General features: G+C 36.2%; 1 protein-coding gene across 4 annotated transcripts in view; it reads right to left on the minus strand.

Moving 5' to 3' along the window:
- SDCCAG8 (SHH signaling and ciliogenesis regulator SDCCAG8) overlaps positions 1-24776 on the minus strand; it is a 270183-nt gene extending 245407 nt beyond the window's left edge. For all 4 annotated transcript variants that reach the window (XM_069064466.1, XM_069064464.1, XM_069064463.1 and 1 more), the window contains exons 1-5: positions 24663-24776; positions 21609-21719; positions 9684-9821; positions 4304-4368; positions 1891-2073 (exon numbers count right to left, since the gene is read on the minus strand). In XM_069064466.1, coding sequence (XP_068920567.1) covers positions 1891-2073; positions 4304-4368; positions 9684-9821; positions 21609-21704 — 482 coding nt within the window. In that variant the 5' untranslated portion in view covers positions 21705-21719; positions 24663-24776. The remainder of the gene's footprint in view (positions 1-1890; positions 2074-4303; positions 4369-9683; positions 9822-21608; positions 21720-24662) is intronic.
- Between the last annotated feature and the right edge of the window lie 298 nt (positions 24777-25074).

The raw sequence follows: 25074 nt of genomic DNA on the forward strand, positions 1-25074 counted from the left end.
AGGGAGGGGGACAAAATGTGAAATTCAAGGAATTATGGAATTGAATCCTGTAAACTAAAAGGAAACAAACAAATTAATAAATTAAAGAATTAAAAAAAAATAATCTTATGGAACAGGTCTGACCATATCATTATACTAATTAAAAACCTTTTGTTTTTAAAATCTGTGTATAGGTTGCCTTCCTGTAGCAGAATGTAAACTCTTTGACAGGAGGGACTGATTAATTTTTGTATTTCTGTTCCCTGTGCCTGATATACAGAAAGTGCTCAATAAAAGCTTTCTGAATTTACTTAAGTTTTTGTGTATCCCAAGCACCCAGCACTCAGTAAACAATTAATATATGTTAAACTGAATTCTTTCCAACAGGTCTCTTCAAATTCCTCTTTTCACTAGATAACCAAAATAGAAATATCTTCACCTAATTGGAAGATATCTTTCAAAATGATAATAATAATAATAGATGCTATTTATATAGGGCCTTAAGGTTTGCAAAGTACTTGGCATTGTACACTACAGTATTTCATAAGAGCCTCACAACTATCCTTAGGAGTAGCAATACAAATATTAGCACTCTCATTTTTAGGTAAGGAATGTGAGGCTTTGAAAGAGATAAGTGACCTAAACAGGGTCACAGCTAAATATCAGAGGCAGGATTTAAATTTTTGTCCTATAGACTCCTAGTACAACACTTTAGCCACTACCCCAACACTGCTTCTCTAAAAGTAATCTTAGTTTAAGTTACACCTTGATCCACCCATTTTATAATTGGTGAAGGAAATTAGCATTTATATAGTACCTATTATGTGCCAGGCACCATACTATAAGCTTTTTACAAATATGATCTCATTTGATCTTCACAACAACCCTGGGAGGTGCTATTATCCCCATTTTAAAGTTTAAGAAACTGAAGCAAAGAGAAGTTAAGTGACTTGCACGGGGTCACTGAACTACTAAATTTCTGAGGCCTCATTTGAATACAAGTCTTGCTGACTCCCAGCTGAGCACTCTACCCACTGGACCACCAGTTGCCTTAGTTGCTTAAAATGCTTTTAAATGATTGAGATTATAGAGTAAAAAGAGGGCAGCTAGGTGGCACACTGGATAGAAGACTGGGCTTAGAGTCAGGAAGACTCATCTTCTTGAGTTCAAATCTGGCCTCAAACATCAACTAACTAGTTATGTGACTCTTAGCAAGTCACTTAACCCTGTCTGTCCCAGTTTCCTCATCTGAAAAATGAGATGAAGAATGAAATGGAAAACCATTCTAGAATCTTTTCCCTCTAGTATCTTTTCCAAGAAAATCCCAAATGGGATCACAAAAAGTTGGACACAACTGAAAAAAAATTGACTGAAACAAAATGGAGTAGAAAACATTATTTCTGTCTTTTGGACAAAGGAAAAATACCAGTAAGATGTTACAAGCAAGTGTAACTGCTGCCTGATCTATTTATAAATCTTTTGGGGCTAAAAAAAAAGAGAACAAATAAAAGAATCACCCATCAACAAAAACTACGACCATTTTCTGAGGTAAATTTAACCAGTATAAATCAATTACCATAAAAGTCTAAAATTGTCTTAACCAGGCAACACTCCATCAAGAACAGCACAGTGGTAGAATACATTTATCATTCTGTGATGAGAAGTGAAAGAGGAGAAAGGGGCACATAGGAAACTCAGCAAGATGAAACTGTAGAGGACGTCAGAAAAAAGGCAACAAGTCTGTCAAGATTATGTGAACACCATTTTCTCCACCAACCACAGTGAAACCCTCAAATTTGGAATAGTCACCAATGTACTGTGAGAAGACATCCTCGCATTCTTAAAATCACATAGTTTTCAAAGTTAGAAAAAAAAATTTTGTGATGTTGACATGCACACATGTATACTTACTTGGTCAGTCTTTCAATGGTCTGTACATGAGCATTGGTATGGGTTTGAGCAAGGATAGCTTCGTGTTGGGAACATTTTAAACAAAGACCACCAACACGGTTAGAAACTGCATTGAGAGATTCTTGATGCCTTAGTCTCCCCTTGAGATCTTCACAATTTTTCTCAGATACAGACAAGTCTTTCCTAAAAGGAAGAAGAAAAGATAAATTTTATAAACCAATCAAACAATATTTCCAATATCATTTACAAATAGAAATGCTAATTTCTTTACTTTTTAAGTAGGAGACGATTTGGATGAAGGAAATCCTTTTAAAACAACAATCTAACCAATAATAATTTTTTAAAAAGCCTTATTGTATGAAGCAATGCCTTCAATTTAGTCAGTTTCCTTTCAGTGTTGCAAAAAATAATCTTAATATCATGTTCTGAAAGTTGGTTAATGCAGGTTTTGGAGTACTTTCAGAACACATTCCAAAGACAAAGTAACTTTGGACACTATGGAAGAAGAGGGAGATTTTTCAAGTAAAATAAAAACAAAAAACCCAAAGGCTAACATTGACCAAAATGGTTTATGAGGGGGAAAATATAACTATCATAAAGAACCCAAATCACCAAAAAAGGGCAAATTTTTATAACAAAAGAAATGATTTTATTTCTCAGTAAAGGCAATTAGCATCTATGTAGTACCCATTATGTGCCAGGCACATAATCTCCACCAAGAGTAAATGCAGCTTCAAAAAAATCTAACACTTCAAATTTTATTTGAATAAAACTAAAAGCCAAAAAGGAAGGCTTTACTATATAAATGGTAGTAGACTAATTAATGACAGCAGATGTGAGTTCTGCTTGCATTAAAAAAATGCTAAGCCTTACATTTTTGCAAAATGAAATAACTTATAAACATCATACTTGAAGTATCAAGTTATTAAAAAAGCAGTATAAGTGAATAGGATATATAGATGCACAGGCAGAAAAGTGGTGATTTTTCTGGACCAAATTTGTTTTTTATATTCAATGTGAAGCAGAAAAAAAAAATTGAATGGACCAACTTAAAATTGTGCAGGGCAAGGTATAATCAGCAATAACACATTTAATGAACCAAACTATACTAAATGAAACAAAAGCTTATGTGGTCCATGTTTTTCTGTATTAAAGATGCAGAATTATGTATATCTTTAAAATTGCTCAAGATAAATTTCAAAACCACTTTAAGACACTGAAGTGATAATTTTCCCAACTTTGAAAATTCCACTTTTTTCATTATTTAAAATTATCTTAAACAAACAAATTTAGTTAATATCCTGGTTTCCTTCCCTACTTCACATACACATGTAGTATACTAAATAATAAGCAATGGGTATTTTCTTGAATTTGTTTACACAAATAAGTATTTGTGTATACAAATTTCCTAGAAAAATATGTTTTAAAATTCTCATCAATGTTTTTATGTGTTACAAAGCAAAATAACATTTGTAATCTCTCAGAATTTCTATTGAGAAAGTAAACACAATCTAGTAAATTGTCTCAATAGCTAAAAAAAAAATCTCAACAGTTAATACACTCATTGAGTTATTATAATGATATATAAGAAAAATCTTAAAAGGAAAAAAAATCTTGCATTGAAAATGGAGTGATGTTTTTAACCAAGTGTTTTACTTTAAAAATCATAAGAATTTCTACAAGAAGAGAAAGTTATTTTCATTTCACCTGGGGGGAAAATCATCCTGTAAAAAATGACAAAGAGGGGTAAAACTCAAGATTTTTAGCTTACAAGATTTTTTAAAATATTGAGCTACCAATCATGTTTTATTCCATTTAGTGTTATCTAAAATCTATTATTTTCCAGTATAATAAGGGTAAGTATATTATTTGAAAAGAAAAAAGATGGGGAGGCCAGGTGGCTCAGTGAGTAAGAGCACAGGCCCCAGAGTTGGGAGAACTGGGATCAAGTCTGGGCTCAGACATTTAGCACCACACCCAGAAATAACTGGCCATGTAACCTTGAGCAAGTTACTTAACCCCAATTGCTTAAAAAAAAAAAGTCATTTTTTCTCCCATGTACTAACTATAATTCCAAGAATAAAATACAAAATAAACAGAAGCAAAATGAATTAAATTATAATGAATATTTATAAAAATTCACCTTATGGACTGGTCTTTCTTGGTGAAGATTTTTAGCCTACAAGTTTTTAAACTGAAATTTGAAAACTATAAGGAGATTTGACAGTCCAGAACTTCTAAAATTTAAAAAGTTTAATAAATTATTTTGATAAATTTCAATTGTAAAAACATAATACTACTACCAGCAAATATTTTTATGGCATATGTTAAAGTTCATTATTTTTGTTTTTCCTGAAATTTAGTTAGATCTTTAGGTTTTTATAAACACTTTAAATAAATTGTTTCACTTTACCTCAGTGTCCTGACTTGAGATTCTAATATTTCATTCTTTTCTTCATAAATAAGTTTTAACCTTTCCTTTAGAAAAGAAAGGAATACACGTGAATATTTTTCCATAACCATATGTCCTCACAGTGTTGTCTAGTTCAAATTCTGATATGAAAAATGAATCCAATTATCTCTTGGCTCTTTAAAAATCCCCAAAATGTGTCCTTTTAGGGGAGGAAACCCTTCCTTCTCTAAACCCTTATTATTCTGAAACAAGTAGCTCAAAAAAAAAAAAAAAAGGAGGATGAGCTGCTGCCATTCCCATTTCTCAAAGGATGAAGTGATTAAGAACCACTCCTCCCATGCCCTGATTTCTGACATTCAGAAAGGAAGAGTAAATAAGTCCCTCCACAGACAGCTTGAAAGAAGTATTATGTCAGATTTTCCAGAGCAACAAGCTTCCTTCCAGTTTCTGTTTCTCCCCACACCCAAGGCTGTCTGCTCCCTGAGGTGGTGTGACCTTGACAAAAGTAATTTTTTTAAGACAAATTAAAATTAAAGGTCTGGGGTTGAAGCTAGAGCAAAGGCAGCTTTCTCACTTAAAAATCCATGAATGTCACACTGGGATTATCACAACAGTTTGCAAACTTGGGGTATGCAACAAGTTTATTGAAAGAATTATAAATTAAAAGGTTTCTGGCCATGAATGACATGCACGAATATTAGCTAATCCATAATTCTGTACTGAAATTATTATTCCATATTGAACACTGAAACTAATATTTCATCATTAAATATATTGTTAATTCATTTTACTCACTACAACAAACCAACAGTTTTTCTATAATTAGTTTTATTTCTGTTGTTTTCTTTTTTTTTTTTTGGAAGGCGGAAGGTAGGGCAATTGGGGTCAAGTGACTTGCCCAAGGTCACAGAGCTAGTTTTTGTGTTGTGTCTGAGGCTGCATTTGAACTCAGGTCCTCCTGACTCCAGGGCTGGTGCTCTATTCACTGCGCCACATAGCTGTCCCCCAATATTTCCTGCTAAGTTTATATCATATTTTCATCATTCCTAATCAATTATGTCAGATATATGAAATGGTCAAGACACTTTCCTTATCAGTTCACAAAAAGTAAATAAATAGTCCATTACACTATTTAGCATCAAAAGACATGAGTTTGAGTCTTGGCTTTACCCTGAACAAGTTGTGTGACCTGGGGCAAGTTAATTAAGTGAAACCTGCTGCCCCATCTGTAAGATAATATTTATATTCCAAACTATACAAGGTTGCAGTAAAGATGAAATTAAATTATAGAAATAAAGCACCTTATAAATCTAGTGTGATTTAAATGTTGAATAGCAATTGTATCTACCATAATTCTGAGAAGTCCCATAAATGGAAATAATTAGAATATTAGTGTTTTATTTAAGTACAATCAAGCTTAGCTTAACAGACTTTGGCTATTTGTAAATAGGTAAAAACGTCTGTATATGAGATTAAGGGTAACAGTACAATTTAAATAATTATCTTTTTGCTGGAGAGTACTAATAAGATAGGAGGTTCTAATTTAAACAAAGATAGGAGGTTCTAGTTTAATGAAGGAAATGTTAATAAACAAAAACGTCTAATGAGATATGCCTAGACTACCTAGATTGTGGGAGCTAACCATTTTTTGTGTCATGGAATCTGGGGGTAGTCTGGTAAAACCTATGATTCGTTCTAATAACATGTGTTGTCTATATTTGTAATTGAAGGAAACAGTAAATTTTATTTGCAGGTTAGTGAAAATAAGGATAAGGGATTATCTGGAAGTCATCAGCAAAACATAACTGGATTTCATCCTATGTTGTTGTGCCTAGAAGTAAATTTAATCTTTCTCCTAACTCCAGTTAAATCCAGAGAAATGCAGTTTGGGACAAAGGTTATGAGAAGGCATTCAATACCAAACAAAGGGATTTATATTTGATTCTCAAGAAAATGGGTGGTAGGAGTTTTTTGGGGAAGGGAAATGACACCCAACAGGGGCTTTAGGAAAATCACTTTAACAACCATGTGAAAGAATGGGAGAAACACAAGACTTGAGGCAGAGAGACCAATGAAGAGACTACTACAGATAGCCAGGTGACAGGTGATGAGACAAAACACAAAGGTGGTATATCTACAAGAGTAGAAAGTAAGGGACAAATGTGAGAGATGCTACAGAGGTAGAAACAAGACTTGGCAATTGATTGGGAAGATGTGGAGAGTGGACATAAGAAGTTGAGGATAACATCAACGTTGTCAACCTGGGTATCATTAAGATGCGGAGATGGGATACAGGACAGGAACATTATTCAAAACAAACAGAACAGATTAAAACAGGGAGAGATGGAAGAGTATCATATAATAAAAAGATACATTAACGTGAGGATGGCAACTCAAAGGGCAAAATATTTTGGAAATCATTTGGATAAGTATCAGCAAAGGGAGGAAGAAGGATGGAACTGTTATAAAGATATACTACAGGGCTCATGGACAAAAGGATGAATAGATGAATAATTTGAGAAACAAATCACAAAAGCCCAGATATAAGAGGTTAAGGATGAATGAAAGATAATGGAGGACAACGAAGGAGAGGTTTTTTAAGAGACAGGTTCTGGGAAAGATAAAATTGCAAAATGGAACAGAAGCACTAACTGAATTAGATGTAACAATAATGTACAATACCGAGGAGCAAAAAGTGAATTTATTTTTAGCTGCATGGTAGAGCTGAAAGGATAATGTACCTCTGTTCAGGTAACCCGGCTTCAATTCTTGCCTCTTACTATTCCTAGTTATATGACCCTGGCCAAATTACTACAGAAATGTAAATTGTTATGCTTATTCTAAGTAAAAACATTTTTGAACTGAAGATTTTTAAAAAGTAGATAACAGGGAATGGAAACCAAAGATAATGGTGAAAAAGGTCAGACAGCAATGTCTACCCCAAATGACTGTACATTTTCAAGTCTAAATGACTGACTTTCTATGATTTGGGGAAAAAACTTGTAGGTATAATTGCAGAGCTGCTCTCAGACATCACTGATAAATCTTAGGAAATAGAACTACATGATTATGGAAAGACAAATGTCCTGATTTTCAAAGAAAAGAGGATAGAACATGAAAATTGTAGGTCAGTACACTTGATTCCCATTAACATAAAATTCTAAGACTTAAATGGTTTGCAAGTTCTAATAATGGGCTTATAAATGATTTGTGAGCCTTTGAAAATGAAAGCAGAGATCACTTATTTCCATCAGACTTCCTCTACCCTGTCCTGGCCTGACCTGAATGCCTGTGAAAGGGAGAAATGTCTTTCTGTAACTCCCTCCACCAATCTCCTAGTCTGGCCTGCCTCCCCTGAAAGGCATAAAACAGCATTCTGTCGAGCAACCTCATTGTTTAATGTTCCCGAGTTTGTCTTCACGTGGGTACCTACCCTTACTTCCAGTTACACATTCACTGCTGCCTAATGACCTGAGAGTGCTCCATGCTGAGGCCAAATCCCTAGAGTTGTTGAAAACCTACCTGAACTCATTTCATGATGATTAACAACCATCATCTTAGTAATTCTCAACTCTCTGCCGTCATTATTCAAACCTTTTTCGCTATCCTTCCACTGAGCTCACTGGAACAGGCGTTCCATAGTTAAATTTATTTTCATCCTAAATGTTTTCTTTTCTGACTCCTTCCCTCTTCTTGGCTCTCCCTGAGACTTGGCTCCCTCCTTAGTTCCCTTTTCAGCACTGGCTTCTCTTTCACTCATAGCCTCTAACTCGCTGGACCAGGTGAGAGAGTTGAAATATTCACTGTTCCACTGTCACTTGCCGGCTCTTTTTCTACAAACATCACTGAGTAGTCTTTCCTCCTTTTAGGTCCATTAAATTCATATTTATCACCCAATCAAGATTCTTGTAGCTACTTTCTACTGACCTTCAGGACATTCTTCTTTCCTCAATAATTTCAATGACTGACTCAGTCTCTCTTCCAACTGCTGTCTTAAAACTGAGGAATTTCAACATGCATAATGAAATTCCCTCCAACATCCTAAACAGGTCATGTACCTGATATTCCCAGAAGCCATAAATAAGTTTAACTTCCACATATGTAAACTGTGAAATTCCCTTCACTGATCATATTATATTTAGGAGGATATGGAACTGGATATGACAGACACCAAAGAGTAGTGATGTCAATGTTGACTGAAGTATGTAGTGAGGTGGCTTAGAGAACCATCCTTGGCTCTATTCTGTTCAACGTTTTTGTCAATGGTGTGGATGAAGGAATAGATAACATGCTATTCAGATCTGCATACGGCATGAAGCTAGAGAGAAAAATAATATCGGATGAGTGACTCATGATTCAGAAAGATCTCAATAGGTTAAAATAACCTGAATCACATGAAATTTAGCAATTATAAATGTCTGAATAGATCAAAAAATAAATTTCACAAGTGAACAATATCCTTAATAAATACTAAGGCAGAGGTGAATGACGACTGCAAAAATACTTGGCTAGAAAATAAGACCCAGATAAAGGGTACATGGGTTTTAGAGGCTTACAAGTTCCATGTTAGTCAGTTGCATGGTGGTATGTCACCCCCCCCCCAAAAAAAAAGATAAAAGTTATCCTTAGGTTATGTCTACTGAAGAACTGTGAGCACAAGAAAAGTGAGAGTTTCACCATATAAAAGACTCATACCATGTATACTATGAGGAACACATTTTAGGCACAAAAATAATGGGTATAGTAGATGGTAATTAATGTCTCTTCCAACTCATAATCTAATGTTAAGAATTCCTAGTGTATTTATTAACTAATATCATATGTAAGATTTTTGTTTCACTGTAATCAGTATCTACTTATTAAAATAAAAAACTATATCTCCTTTAATAATAATTTTATTAAATAATAAAGATCATTGCTCAGTTTTTTGTAGAGTATTCCATTTTTGGTGGCACTGAAACCAATGAATAAAACAGCCTGCTGCTTCTTTCACTTTTATCATATCTTAAAATTAGAAGAGACAATAAATATTGTAAGAGATCAGGGAAAAGTATTGACTACTACTCTTTTTTTTTTTGGAGGGCAATTACAGTTAAGTGACTTGCCCAAAGTCACATGGCTACTAAGTGTGTCAAGAGTCTGAGGCCATATTTGAACTCAGGTCCTCCTGACTCCAGAGCCAGTGCTCTATTCACTATGCCACCTAGCCTCCCCAATTTACTACTACTCTAGAAATGAGCAATAAATTATGGCAGGAAATGAAAGTATTTCCAATCCTACATATTTGATCAAACATAAATGGCTACACTTTGATAACCTAGTGAACAAAAAAAGAAATTAAAAAATGAGACATGAAAATCAAAAGTGTTTGATTACTTACAAGTTCTAGTTGCCATTTTTCCAGATTGTGAGTGGTTGATTTCACCTGTTCTATGTCATTTGAAGTAACATGTGATTTGCCACCTTGACACGTTCTTAAATCATCAACTGGCTTTACACAAGAATTTTGAGGATTTCCCTGAATAAAAAGTAGTCATGTATTACAATCAAAGTTCCAAGTCAAACTGATATTTTAATATTTGACTTTATTTTTAAAAAAGAAAACACACACATACACACACACACACATATATATGTATATGTATATATATATACACATGCATGTGTATACATATACACACATGCACACGTATATATGCTGGTAAATCATAATTTTAGGTCTATATACTAGGAGATTTATGGGCTAAATTTTTTTAAATTTCAAGAAATCAATAGTGTAGTTTCTCCTAATTTGCAGACACTATAGTTGGGGAAAGAGAACAGAAATCTCTAGACATTTTTTTCCTCAGTGCCTGGAAAATATAGCATTTTACAAAAATTTACAGTTTGAAAAAAAATCATTTTAATGAAAGCTAACAGCTCTGATGAGCTCTGTGTTGTATGTAGGCTATATACTCCAGTTCAAGAGTTCAAAGGTAGGGCAAGATGCTAAATTTAGAAAAGCAAAGATAAAGCCAAAAATCCATACCCACGAAGTTTACATTTTAATGGGGAATAACATTTTACCTAACATATTTTCAGAGAGAATGTGAAGGGAGGGTATATATACAACTCTTTCAAACATATAACATGCTTATAGATTATATAAAGGAGAAATGATGTGAAATAAGCTTGGAATGATAAACAAGCCAAATTGTGAAGGGCTTTAAATAACAGTGAACAGGAAAGAGGTAGGTCAGAAAAGGAAGGACAAAAGGTTTTCATCTGCAAAGGGATTTCAGAGACAAACATCACAGAAATCAAACATTTATAGGTAATGTTAGAAGATCAAGAGTATGGCCATCCGTGTGTGTGGGCAAGGGGAAACAAAGGTATAAGTCATGAAATCCGAAGATGTTGTTTCCCTGGGAGATGAGAGTGTTCAAGAGGACATCAATATCTAAGCTGAAATCCCCATGTAGAGTAGGCTGGGAAATTGAGAGAGGGTAGCATTATTGTAGAAGGAGATGATGGAATGGGAAGAAGTCGCAAGAGATGGGATTTTTAATCTATTCACAGTTAGACTCAATTATGGGGAGAAGTAGGGTTTTATAGACATTGGATTGGGAAGCAGTAACCTTTGACTAGGTCTCCTGTCCTCAAAGGCCCTGAAATAACAAAGGACAATGGCAATTAAGTTTCTCTTAAGCACCAGGGGAAAAGGGAATCAAAGTTGGGCATTTGGGTCTATAAATACCTGGCAACTGGTTCCCCAGAGACCTGACTGAACTCATATTTGGCACCAGTTCATGCACCCCATCCCAAGGTGGCAAGGGATGCTGCTTAATCATATGATTTCCTGCAAACAGAGCATGTGTCCTGAGCTCCTGATTGATTGTAATGTCAGAGACCCTACTCCTAGAAGAGGTCCTGGGGGCAAGAAGTCATTTTTCTAAGGTTCTGGTCCTGGTGGAGTCCAGCATGTGCAAAATCTGGTGGCAGATGCTCTGGTCCTGTTGGAGAGAGGCCTGGGATCTGGGCATTTGTTACAGAGAGATGAGGCATTGATGCTTTCCTTATATAAAACTGGTGAAGCAGGGCAGAGGATTTGGGTTACAGGCTTGAATGTTGATTCAGTGACTCAAGTCAAGAAGTTGGGGACTGGAAGTCAGTCCCTGAGGATGCCACTATATCATGGCACAGCTTGATACCAAAGTATGGCATTCGTTCACTGCAGAGTAGTAAAATGGCGGGTTTCTGGTTGTTGTTGTTGCTATGGGGGGGGAACGATATAAATCAGAATGGGAGAATGAAGGAGGCATTTAAATCCAGCACCAGAGAGAGGCTATGGTTAGGGCATACATTCTCACCCCTAAATCTATCAGAGGTCTACCCTGTTGGCTCTGATTCCCATGATGTCAGCTCAGACTCAATTCTTTCAAGCTGGGGACAAGAAAATGATGTTTGGCTTTATTGTCATTGGTTGCAGACCTCTGGTATAAACTCTTAGATGACTGCTAGGTAAGTATAGGCTTCAAGAAAGACATAGCTTATGCAGTGAATAGAGCTCTGGCCCTGGAGTCAGGAGGACCCGAGTTCAAATTTGGCCTCAGACACTTGACACACTTACTAGCCATGTGACTTTGGGCAAGTCACTTAACCCCAACTGCCCTCCAAAAAGAAAAAAAAAGCCATACCTTAGCCTATCCCTTCAATTAAAAAATTCACACACACATATTTTCAGAAGAACTAGTTTTTCTAAGTAAATAAGTATAAATATAATGAAGTTTAAGTCGGAGTGACTATTGAAAACCTTTTTAAAGGCAGTCATGGGAGGTGCCTGGGAAATTTTCTACTTAAAAAATACACATTTAAATGATCAAGTTGGCATATCTACAACTATTTCAAATGTATAACACGCCCATAATAACCTCTAGTAAATTTCTACTTCAATTCCTCATCTTGGGATAGAGAAAACATTATTTCCAAAAGATCTGTCATCAGAGCCCAAATCCTGACTAGTCCTACTATTTTTCAAATTGACTTATTTTAAAATAATCAGTCAGATTCAACTACAGCTAAAAAAACAGGATTATAATTCATCATAATGAAATAAGGAGATGGAAATCCTTTAAGTCATGTACTGTTAATTAACATAAACTCAAGTCAAGGCCTGAAAAGAAAAGCAGCTACTTTCATTCAGAATGAGATAAGCTCAGTAACTATATCATTTTTATGCTATTTTATAGAAAGTAAGGATGAAAAACTATGTATTCATAACAGCCAATAGTTTTGTCAATACTTAAAATAATAAAATATTAATAGAGGTCTAAATATAATCGTTATTGACCCATTCAAATGAAAGGAATTCTAAGAGGTTTTATTTTGCTTTGCTTTTAAAATAAAAACACCAAGTAGAGTGCTGTGTGTACATGTATATACCCAGAAATACCCAGAAAATCTACTAAATTATTACAACTAATAGAGAAATAGCAACAGAGAAACAGAGAAATTAGGTAGAATAAAGATTTAGTGATATAACAGCTTAATTTTTAAATGTATATACCATATGTTAAATCACTGAAGAATATAATCATCAATATACCAAAAAGATAAGACAGACATGCATATATCTGCTTTTCTATATATCTTTCTGAAATTAAACCCATGTGTACATTTTTTAAAACCAATACTCATATGTCTGTGTGAAAAGAAACAGTTCGCCATCACTTCCTTCCCCTTTTGTCTTGCTTACTTCTTCATTTATCTGCCTCATTTCCTTTCTCATCTTACTTCCCAAATTAACTCACTTGCCAGCTTTAACTGCTATGCCATTACATGGCTGCTGAAACTATGAATAATTCAGTCATGTTTAGATAAGTATATATTTAGAAAGGAAAAAGGGGAAAAAAAGAGTTTCTTTTAAAGTAAGCTTGTTTTAAATATATTTCATGTGAATTTTTTTTTTCAAATTTGGTATTCAAAATCTAAAACAACTGAAATTTTACCTATCAACAGCGTGGATATATGTATATATTCAAGAAAAGAAAAAAAAATCATAAGTAAAAAAATAATTTAACAATTGACCATAAATTAAAAATGACTGCTGAGGAAAAGAAACTGAAAAAAAAATCATCTATTTTATAATTAGGAATGACCACTACAAGTTCCTTCTTGTGAATGGCAGATTTAAATGATATATCTTCAGGGTTACAAATGATACCTTCAGAAATCATTCTAAAAGAATAGTTCCACTAAAAGAAGAATAGTTCCAGACCCCAAAACAAGAAGAAAAGCCTAAATAATGTTCTATCCTCTTTCAAAAGTCACTGATTTATTTAAACTACTTAAATTAACTAATGACCATAATATTTTATTTTAAAACAAAGGTATCAAAGATATCTGCAACTAAAATATTTCAGAATCATCACACAGAAAGCTTCCACAAAAATTGAGAAAGCCTTTGATGGGCTACGTGTTACAGTCAACAAGTAGGGGGTAAAGTAATGTTTTGCCAGATGGCAAGAACTGTAGTACTGTTTGTTATTTTTTTAAGGCTGCTATTTTGGTATTTCAAAATCCACCTAGAAACTCTGTATCATAGTCATAAAACTTGAGAACTGAATGAAAGGGAATTTAGAAATCATCTAGGCCACCACCTCCCCATTTGACAGATGAAGAAACTGAGGTCCAGATCTATTAAAGAAGTTATAGAAGGTTACACAGATAGTCACTGAAAGGTCTAGGGAAAAACTCAGATCCCTTTACTTCTGGTCCAGTATTCTGTTGGTGAGCTACATACTAGTATTCTTTAATTTAACAAAAGTTTGCTTTCTCGAACTGCCATAAAGTCAATACTAAATCTTAGTATAACTTGAAGCCATGAGAGGAGTTCCTTCCTAATACTTCAGTTTTCTGGTTCCTATTCTTCTTTCCCTAGTAGGTAAGGTAAAAGGCATACTTTGAAGCTTGTTTTGATCAGAGGTGTCAAACTCACGCTCAAGCCTGGTTCACAAAATTCCAGGTATAGGCAAAACCAATTTAGAATTGTTTATAATTCAGAAATGTTTAACAAAGCAGATAAAAATACAACAGAACACTGAAAGTGTTCATTTGTAGCTAAGTCAATATTGCTATCTATAGGGATTCTTTCTTTTTGAGTTTGACACCAGGGATTCAGAGCTAATGAGGTAGTATGCCATCTGTTAGGAGTTTGTCTTTCAGGCATCCTTAGCAAAGTCTTAAATTAACAACTGACACCCAGTTACCTTCGGACTAATTGGTAGTAGAAAGGGGATTGCAAATAACATTTCTACTTTTACTAATCTTCAACTAATATACTGGGTTTCACAGAATGAATGTAGTTTCCAACACAGACTGAGGTGGCAGATGTCTTTTATGAATAAGACAGGAATCTTTGATTTACAACTGACTTCTTCCTTGGAAAAAGAAGGTAGAATATGGGGAAAAAAAATACTAAGTTTGGACTCAAAGGGTCAAGGTTCCAATTCTTACTTTGCCATCTGTGTGAATTTAAGTGAGTCACTCAACATCTCAAAGTTTCTTCATCTGCAAAATGGGGACGCTGGAGTAAATGACCTCTAATCAAAGATCTTAAGAGAAGCCACTTAATCTAAGACGTACCCAAAATGAATCCTTCCTGTAATGTTCTAGGTAAGAAGCCATTTAGCTTCTGCTTCAAGACGTCAAAAAAGGAAGAACTAATCCACTCTAGAGATAGCCCACTCCACTTAATTAGGAAGGCTTCCTTAACATCAAAACTAAATATAAATCCTTGTAGTTTCCACTGACTGCCAAGTCCTGCTTTCTGTAGCCAAAGAGAACAAATCTAATTTCTCCATCACATGACCAGGATCTTTCAAAACAATTAGCCTACCCCCTTGAATCTTCTCTTTTCCTAGTTAAGCCCTCCTAATTCCTTCAACCTATCCTCATGTGACATGGCCTCAAGGCTCTTTATCATCCTGGCTTCCTTCCCTCTCCATGCTCTTAAGTTTACTGAAGTCTTTCTTAAACTGAAGTATCCAGAGCTCAACACAACACTGCAGATGTAGTCCTCCGAGGTCAGAGTACTGATGGTTGATCAGACCTCCTTGTTTCTGGAAGGGTGTCCCTCATAAATCTAGAATTGCAATTCTTTTTGTCTTCAACATCATACAATTTTTTTTTTCTTTTTAGAGGGGAGAAGGCAGGGCAATTGGGGTTAAGTGACTTGCCCAAGGTCACACAGCTAGCAAGTGTTAAATCTCTGAGGCTGGATTTGAACCTGTGCTCTATTCACTGAGCCACCTAGCCACTCCTCTAACAATCTTGCAAGTCCACAACAAAACCCCGATTTTTTCCCCCTATCTATCTGATCCTTCTATACATGTGAAGTTGTTTTTTTAAAACACAAGTATAAAACTTGACCTTTAGTCCTACTGAATGTCACCTTATTATATTCAGCCTATCATAACTTGTAAAGATCTTTTTGCACTCTCTCAACTGTTACTTTCAGTTTTGTGTCATTTGCAAATCTCATAAGCATGCCATTCATGCCTTTATACACTATCATTGGTAAAAATATTAAATTGTGCAGGACCAAACACAAATCCTGGAAACACTCCATGGTAGACCTAACTCCTGCAAAGAGGTTAACAATAAATAGTCATTAACTATGACTAGTTGTTCAACAAACCCAAGTCTATTTAATTATATTACTGCCTAGTTAACATTTCCATCTTCTTGACAAGAATAGTATGGATACTTTATCAAATGCTTTGCTAAAATCTATCAAGTATACCAAGTATGCATGTATATGTATGACAGACACAGACAGACAGACAGACACTGCTTGACATAGTGGAGAGAGTTTCTTCAAAGTCAGGAAGACCTAGGTGGTTCAAGTGTTGTCTCTGACACATTGGTTGTATGACCTAGAAAAGTCATTTGCTATCTCAGTGATCCAGGAAATCTCTAAATCTATATGTTATAAAGAAATTGTCAACCTGCACTGGTAGAGGGTATTTGCTTCCTAGAATTCCCTAGACCAATAAAATCACAGATCCTGTTTAGATTTAAAAAAAAAGGAAAAAAAACCTGAAAGGTTGACAGGAAAGGTCTATCACACCAGGCTGGAAGCAGAGCACAGTCCAGCATGGGCCACACTGGCACAGACAGGGTTGGAGTAGGTCTCAGGGGACTGAATCAATGGCAGTGGCAGTTTCCAGACTTCTCAACCCACAAACGCCAAAGACAACTTAGAATGTCAGTGGGAAAAACTGTCCAACCTGGGTAAGAGAGGAGCACAATCCAGTCTCAGCCCTGGGGAGGCAGAGATGGTGGTGGCGGTGGTAGCAGTGGCTGCTTCCAGAGCTCTGGGACCACAGAGAGTTGGAGAATTGAGTAACTGATCAGAGAGGGATTGAAGGGATCTCTTTTTCTGGCACTGAGGCAGGAATTTCTTGCTTTGCCCTGCTTGTATCTTGGTTGTAGTCCTGGGTGGCAGTCCTAGGGTAAGGAGGAATGCTAGCATGTCAGAGCTTGTGGTGGCAGTGGAGAGGGAATCCTCCTCACAGTTCCAAGGCAGAAAAGAATGCTTGTGGCCACGCACAGACCACAGCACAGGCCAAGAAAGGAGTAAACACCTCTCCTTTGATCATACCACCTTGGAAGAACTGAAAATTTACAATTCTCTAGAAATATCTCTGAAAACAGCTGCACAAAATCCTTGAAGCTTGGGACAGTACACCCACATCCACAGGAAGCAGAGTCCTAACTTGACAGAGCTAAAAAGTTAAATATTTGGCTGGGAAAATGAGCAAACAGAATTTTAAAAACCCAAACCTCAGACTATAGAATCTTACTTTGGTGACAAAGAAGATCAAAACATACAACTAGAAGAAGACAACAAAGTCAAAGCTCCTAAATCAAAAGACTACGAGAAAAATATGTATTGGTCACAGGCCACTGAAGAGCTCAAAAAGGACTTTGAAAATCAAGTAAGAGAAGTGGAGGAAAAACTGGAAACAGAAATGAGAGTGATACAAGAAAAAAATGAAAAATTATTTAATGGCTTGCTAAAGGAGACCCAAAGAAATACTGAAGAAAATAACACCTTAAAAAATAGACTAACACAAATTGCAAAAGAGGTTCAAAAAGCCATTGAGGAGAAGAATGCCTTAAAAAGCAGAACTGACCATATGGAAAAGGAGGTCCAAAAGCCTACTGAAGAAAAGAATTCCTTAAAAATTAGAATGGAGCAACTGGAAGCTAATGACTTTATGAGAAATCAAGAAATTATAAAACAGAACCAAAAGAATAGAAAAGTAGAAGACAATGCGAAGTATCTCATTGGAAAAACCACTGACCTGGATAATAGATCCAAGAAAGATAACTTCAAAATTATTAGACTGCCTGAAAGTCATGATCAAAAAAAGAACCTAGATATCATCTTTGATGCCACGCCGTGATATTCTAGAACCAGAGAGTAAAACAGAAATAGAAAGAATCTACTGATCACCTCTTGAAAGACATCCCCAAAGGAAAACTCTTAGGAATATTTTAGCCAAATTCCAGCGTTTCCAGGTCAAGGGAAAAAATAATTGCAAGCAGCCAGAAAGAAACAATTTGAGTATTGTGGAAATACAATCAGAATAACTGGAGACCTAGCAGTTTCTATATTAAGGGATTGGAAGACTTGGAAAATGATATTCCAGAAGTCAAAGGAGCTAGAATTAAAACCAAGAATCACCTACCAGCAAAACCAAGTATAATACTTCAGGGGAAAATATGGATATTCAATGAAACAGAACACGCCACCACATTCTTGATGAAAAGACCAGAGCTAATTAGAAAATTTGACTTTCAAATACAAGAATCAAGAGAAGCATGAAAAGGTAAACAGGAAAAAGAAATGATGAGGGACTTATTAAAAATGAACTGCTAACATTCCTACATGGACAGATGATATCTGTAACTCTAATAAAATTAAAGGGTGAGAGAGAGATATATTGGGAGGAGAAAGGGAGAGAGAGAACAGGGTAAATTATCTCACATAAAAGGCAATAAAAAGCTTTTACAATGGAGGGGAAGAGGAGAAGGGTAAAAGTGAATGAGTGAACCTTACTTTCATCGAATTTGGCTTAAGGAGGAAATAATATACACACTTAATTGGGTATCTTACTCTACAGGAAAGTAGAAGGGAAGGGGATAAGGAGAGGGGGATGAAACAAGGGAGGACAGATTGGGGGAGGGGGTAATCAGAAGCAAACACTTTTAAAATGGGACAGAGTTAAAAGAGAGAATAGAAAAAAATGAGGGAGCAGGACAGGATGGAAGGAAATATAGTTGGTCTTTCACTACATGACTATTATGGAAGTGTTTCATATAACTACACAAGTATAACCTATATCAAATTGCTGGCCTTCTCAATGAGGGTGGGTGGGGAGGGAAGAAGGGATAGAATTTGGAACTCAAAAGTTTTAAAAACAAATGCTAAAAACTGTTTTTACATGCAACTGGGAAATAAGATATACAGGCAATGGGGTATAGCAATCAATTTTGCCCTACAAGAAAATAAAAGGGAAGGGTATCAGGACGGGGTGATAGAAGGCAGGGAAGAGTGGGGGAAGGAGTAATCAGAATCCATGTCATGTTAGGGTGGGGGGGAAGAAAGAGATGGGGAGAAAATCTGGAACTCAAAATCTTATGGTAATGAATGTTGAAAACTAAAAATTAATTTTTAAAAAATATTCACTCATGTTTCCATTTTGTTACCTGTCCTAACTTGCATCTTTTGTACATATCTTATAAAAATCTAAGCTGATAGATGAGTTCTCTGTATATCCACATTGGTTTCTTCAAATAATTCTCATTTTTCCCCTTTATTGGAATCATCTCCCTCTGTGTCAACAGAATTTCTTTCTTGAGTTTCTCATTCTTCCTATGGTAACTTCCCCTGTAGAATTTCAGTGTATGAGAACCTTCATATCCTTCCTCAGAAAATTGTGAAATCTATTTCCAAAATCCAGGGTCCATGTCAGACTATGCCTGGCTTTTCACTCCTTGTATCAGGTCCTTTCCAGATTTAAATTTATCATCTCATTGAGGGGTGCAGGCTCTGGGAAACCCCTTGAACTCTAATTGAATCTTCACACTTGATGAGGCATTTGCCTGAGGCCATAAGCCTTTCATTATAGCTAGGCCCAAATCTTTGTTACTCTTAACCTAGCCTAGCCCTCCATTGTCCAGCTACTTTTCACCCCTGATCCTATCAAAATATCTATACCCAAATCTGTAACCCTTAAACTAGCCTAGTCTGTCATCTCCAGGTAGCCTTCTGCTATTTCCCACCCTTAATCTCATTACTGGAGTCTGACCTCAGTTCCATCAAAGATACTCCTTAGAGTCCTTCTCTAGACCTTCCCCAAATCCCTCCTCTCAGACCACCCCTGAATCCTCCCACAATCTTTCTCTATCTTGCCTCCATGCCAGGGCTGAGAATTATCTAGCACAGATTCATTCTGTGTCAGATTATTCTGGCCTGATTGTCAATACAAGCTTCACATATATTTAGGTTCCTTAAGAGTCTACCCATTATGGCTAATCTTTTATAAACTTGGCTTTACTTTGGCTGAGAGAAGACTGAACTCGAATTAATTCAGCATTGGTATTTTGGGGTCTCAACCACCCCTAACCCTAAACCTCAACATCATGACCTTCATATACAGCAAAAGATTGAAATGCAGGAGGTAAGATGGTCACATCCTCAAGAGAAGGGTTCCTACAGTCTAGTGAGAAGGGACCTGACTGGAAGCAGATGAGCCAATTTGATTAGCATTACTACACCAGATAATCAAGCCACAGATTTCCTGGAGTCTCATTCCCTTTTGACCTTCCTCTTTACTTTTCCTCCTTGTTCTCCACAAAGGCAGAAGCCTGGCTCTCCTCAAGATCAATTCTCTCTCCCCCCACTGGCGACAAGGAAAGTAGAAGCTCTTGGAGCTTGGCTTCCTTGTGGAAAGAAAACATGCAGGGCTGTTCAAGAGTCAATGCTTAAACCTTCCAGCCACCCTCCCCCAGGTCCTGAAGATCCATAAAACTTATAGCAATATTCCTATGTGTGTGGGGCTCCTCCCAAAGTAACCTGGCACTTGGGGTGGTTGGAGAGACAGTTCCCTTCCTATAAGTTCTGCAAAGTCCAAGTAACTCAGTAGTAGATAAGGATCACATTGTGGCTCAGCTACTGTTTGATCCTACAGTTCCAGAGACGCATTAGTACTGTCTTCTTCTCTACAGATAGTTGGGGCCAGGAAGTTTCACTACTCTTTCACTTGTGGATATCAACAAGGCCATGTTGTTTCTTTCTCTCCTGGGGCCAAGTTATTCCCAAAGCCAGGAACTATTTGGCTGCTAATGCCACTACCTCTCAGGGCTGTTTTAGCTCTCAGGCTAAGGGCTGGGAACAATCAGTGAGAAGGAGTGTGGATGCACAGGGCTGCACCTCTCACCAAGGACCAAAGTCTGCTTTTAGGTCTCTTGTTGCTGGTCTGTGCTCAGGTCTATTCAGATCTCTCTGAAATTTTGGAGAGTCTTCTGCCACCATGTATAAGCTCAGTCCCAGAACAGCAAAGAACTGTAGTAGCTTGACCCAATTAAACCATGCCCAATTAATGCCATGATTTAATCAAGTAGACAGAGCCAAAGTTCCAAGCAATGGTTGCACTGTTCAACTCTGAAAAAGTGTCTATGCCCCGCTCTGGTTACACTTTACATTAAGAAAAAAAAATTACTATTGTGCTATAAGAAACGAGGAGCAGATGGACTTCATATTTACCTAGAGAGGCATATACGAACTGATTCTGCGTGAGAAGAGTAGAGCCAGGAGAAATTTGTATACAATTACAGACACAACGTATGTGTGATGACCAACTTTGATAGACTGGACTCTTCTCAGCAATGCAGTGATATAAGTCAATCCCAAAAGACTCATCATGGAGAGAGATGTCTACATCCTGAGAAAGAACTAGAAAGAACTGAGTTTGAATCCAGATTGAAGCAAACTACCTGATCTTTTTCTTTTGCTTGTTTGGTTTTGTTTCCTCTTTACCATTTTTCATTCCATCTGATACAATCCGTCTTTATAACCTGACTAATGTCTAAAGTGAAAGTATTTGCAGATCCTATACTTGATTGTATACTGTGATGGGGGGGAGGGGAGGGAGGGAGAGAAAATTTGAAACTCAAGGAATTGTGGAATTGAATCTTGTAAACTAAAAGCAAACAAACAAATTAGAAAAAAAAGAGTAAAAAAAAAATTACTCACAGAAGAATGCATCATTTTCTGCTCTGCTGATACGGATTTCAATTCTTCCTGAAGCTTTTCATTTTCAAGTACAACTACATGTATTCTTTCCTTCATTCCAGATAATTCTTCCTACAGAAAGCAACAAAAGCACATGCATGCTTAAACTACTAAACAGCCACCTTTTCCCAGCAGAATGCCAGGGTGCTTAGAGCAACATAAAGAACTACTCTGGTCTCCTAGGTGTTCATAATTTACATAAGCATTACAACTCAGATAAAAGAATTGAGATTGCAAGTATTATTTAGATTGGTGGTATTCTTTTCTTAGCTACTTGTGGATTTGACTATTCTTCAATCCTATCCTACTAAAGAACAGTTATTAGGAAGCAGGCAAAAGGATTTGTCATCAGAAAATAGGAAAAAGACTAACAAAGTCTGAAAGAAGGTTTAATTTTCTGAAAAAAAAACAAAAACAAAACAGGCATATTAACAAATTATAACTGACTGATTTCACCTTGTTAAATAAATCAACAAAAAGAAAAATGGGAGGTTGTGGTTTGGGGTGCTGGAAACCCTTTAGTAAGGGTATAGGGGGGGGTCTGCCTAGAAATAATCATACCACCCTAGCCTTCCTTCAGTCAAGGTTTATTGTAATATCAGTATCCTGGACAGATTCCTAGGAAATCTGCACCTTGATGGGGGTGAGAATGATACTTTAATGCAAAAAAATACTGTATGAAGATTGATAGGGATTAAGGAATAGTAAATAGCTTGGGGGGCCCAGGTACAAACAGTGAAAGGGGTTAAGTGGTCTTAGATGGATCAGAGAGGCACAGTGAAAGGACTATTGAGTATCTAGGTGGGCTAGGATGGATCTGATGCCTCAGGCAAGACGCCAAGGAAAATTCAGGTCCCAGGTCCCATCACAGGTACAAACACAAAAATAGCTAGAGGAGGAAGCAGCTAGGGGATGCAGTGAATAGAGCACTGGCCCTGGAGTCAGGAGAACCTGAGTTCAAATCCAACCTCAGACACTTAACACAAAAACAAGCTGTGTGACCTTGGGCAAGTCACTTAACCCCAACTGCCCTCCAAAAAGGGGAAAAAGAAACAGTTGGAGTAGATTCAAGGAAGAGTCCTTAAAGAGGGAGTACACACAAAAGTCTCAGGTTTTCTTTGTACTTACAGGATAAGAACATTAGAATAATACAATTTAGAATTGCTAGTTTATTCAGTAAATGTTTATGAATACCTACTACAGAGTATACTGTTACATTCTAGAGGAAAAGAAAAAAATGAATTGTCTCCATCTTGAACACGTTTTCATATCCAGTGGCATGATAAAACAAAAAGAAAAGATACAAATTTGAATATGATAAATACTTAGGAGAAGTTAAAATGTTATCAGTTAGAGTTATTTGCTTCTATAAACTATACAGCATAGAATGAATCCTGATCCAGAGTTCATGGTTATTCTTTATCATCAAATGACCCAAGAAAAGTTCAAAGGTATTATCATACAATCTGGGAGTGGGAGTTAGGAAATATTTCCATGTTCTTTCAATTGATTTTGCAGAGAAGTACTCAAGGGCACACTAATGGACCTAATGTTTACACTAGAAATTTTTTCTGTATTTAGTATACAGGATGGGAAAAAGATTAGTTCAACAATATTTTGTGCCCCCACCCAACCCCTCAAACCTCACCCCCAAACCTTTGGGTCTTTGTTTTCCACAAGTCCCATGTGAGCCAACAGCATAACACAGCACCTTCCCTTATACATACCCACATATACACATACAGGAAGAGGGGGAGGATGTGAGAAAAGGGGTAGAGGGGAAAGAATGAGTGGGGGGAGGCTAGAGAAGGTGATGGGGAGATAGAGGAGGGGAGAACAAGAGAAGGAAATTTGGACCTGAGATTTCATTAGTATATGGATGTGATCTTAGGCTAAATTATTAGAGATATGGTGTCCAAAGAGAGAGACTTGATTTATTTGTCTTGTCCCAGTAAGATCTAGAGCACTGTCTATACTTCCAGGTGCTACGCTTTTAGCAACTATATTGACAAATTAGTATACATCCAAAGGAAGAGGTATGAGAGGGCAAGGGGGCTACAGACAGGCTAAAGAAATTGAAGATGACTTCTGGTGAAGACTGAAAATAAAATAAAATATTTAAGGGAAGACATTATGGACAAGTGTTTTGAAATATCTGAAGGATGTCATATTCAAGAAGGATTTAATCCTGAGGGAAAAACTAAGACCAATGAGTAAAATCACAAAAAGGTAGACTAAGAATCAATTTAGGGAAAAGCTTCCTAACAATTTAAAGCTGTCTCGAAGTGAAATGGTCTGCCTGGATAAATATGCTGGGTTCATCATTATGGGAGATGTTAAAGTATAGGCTGGATGATTGTCAAAGATGTTAAAAGATTTCCCCATGTATTGATTGGTTCAAGTACACAATGGATGGCCACAGCAGTTCATTCCAGCTCAGATTCTGTGATTAGCATTTAACAAATATCACCTTTGTGCCTTCATATCCCTTCTACAAATGGCTACTTCTTGTTATTATATCTGAGCTAGCCCTCTGTTCAATCATATTTCCTATTACTTCATATTGATATACTTTCTCTACTTCTGTTAGAAGGAGTAACTTCTTCAGATAAGAGGCAATCAAAATGGTCCAAGTAAGAAGTAATGAGGGCCTGAACTAAGGTAGTTGCAGCAGGAATAGCAAAGAAGAAACAGATAAAATTTTTGCATAAATAGAAATGACAGAGTTTAGCAACTGATTGGATATGGTAGTGTTAATTAAAAACAATATCACAAGTCTATAAGACAACAGTTTCAGGGAAGGGAGAGGAAAGGGTCAAAGATAAGGCTAAAAATTTGTATGACTGAGAGAAAAAATAATGCCATCACAATAAAGAAAGAAGCTAGAGGTCAGGACAAGTTTTGGGAAAAGATAAATTCAATGAAAATGTAATATAAGTACATATTTAAATTTTTAAAAAATCAATTTGACTTTATTAGGTTTTAAAAATCTAAAAAAACAAACCCCAAACTTACCTTGCAAAACTTCACTTCTGCCTCTAAATGATGAATGTATTGGGATTGATCATTAAAGATGGGAACAAGATCAAATAGGTCAGGCAAACTGTTATTCTCATTTTCTGATGTTTTCTAAGGTAAAAATCACATAGGTTAGCTATATTTGGACTGAGTATAATATTAGCTATCATTCTTCTCATTCATTTGGTATGAGAACTCTGTATACCCTAGACAAAAATAATGACTGCATAATTTTTTTTTGTGATTTCTATGTTTACTCTAAAAATTCTGTAAATGGACAAAACTAGGGGATATCACTGTAAAGTTAAAGCAGCTATAAAATTGTTTGGACAAGTGTTATAAAAATAGCATATGTATATTATCAATACCCTACTAACATTGAATAGAGCAATCTTCTCTTGGAAATTAC

The sequence above is a fragment of the Petaurus breviceps genome, unplaced genomic scaffold, assembly GCF_028583685.1.
Source record: "Petaurus breviceps papuanus isolate PSGF00001 unplaced genomic scaffold, PetGlider_PUasm1.0 90633, whole genome shotgun sequence".
Taxonomy (NCBI): Eukaryota; Metazoa; Chordata; class Mammalia; order Diprotodontia; family Petauridae; genus Petaurus; species Petaurus breviceps.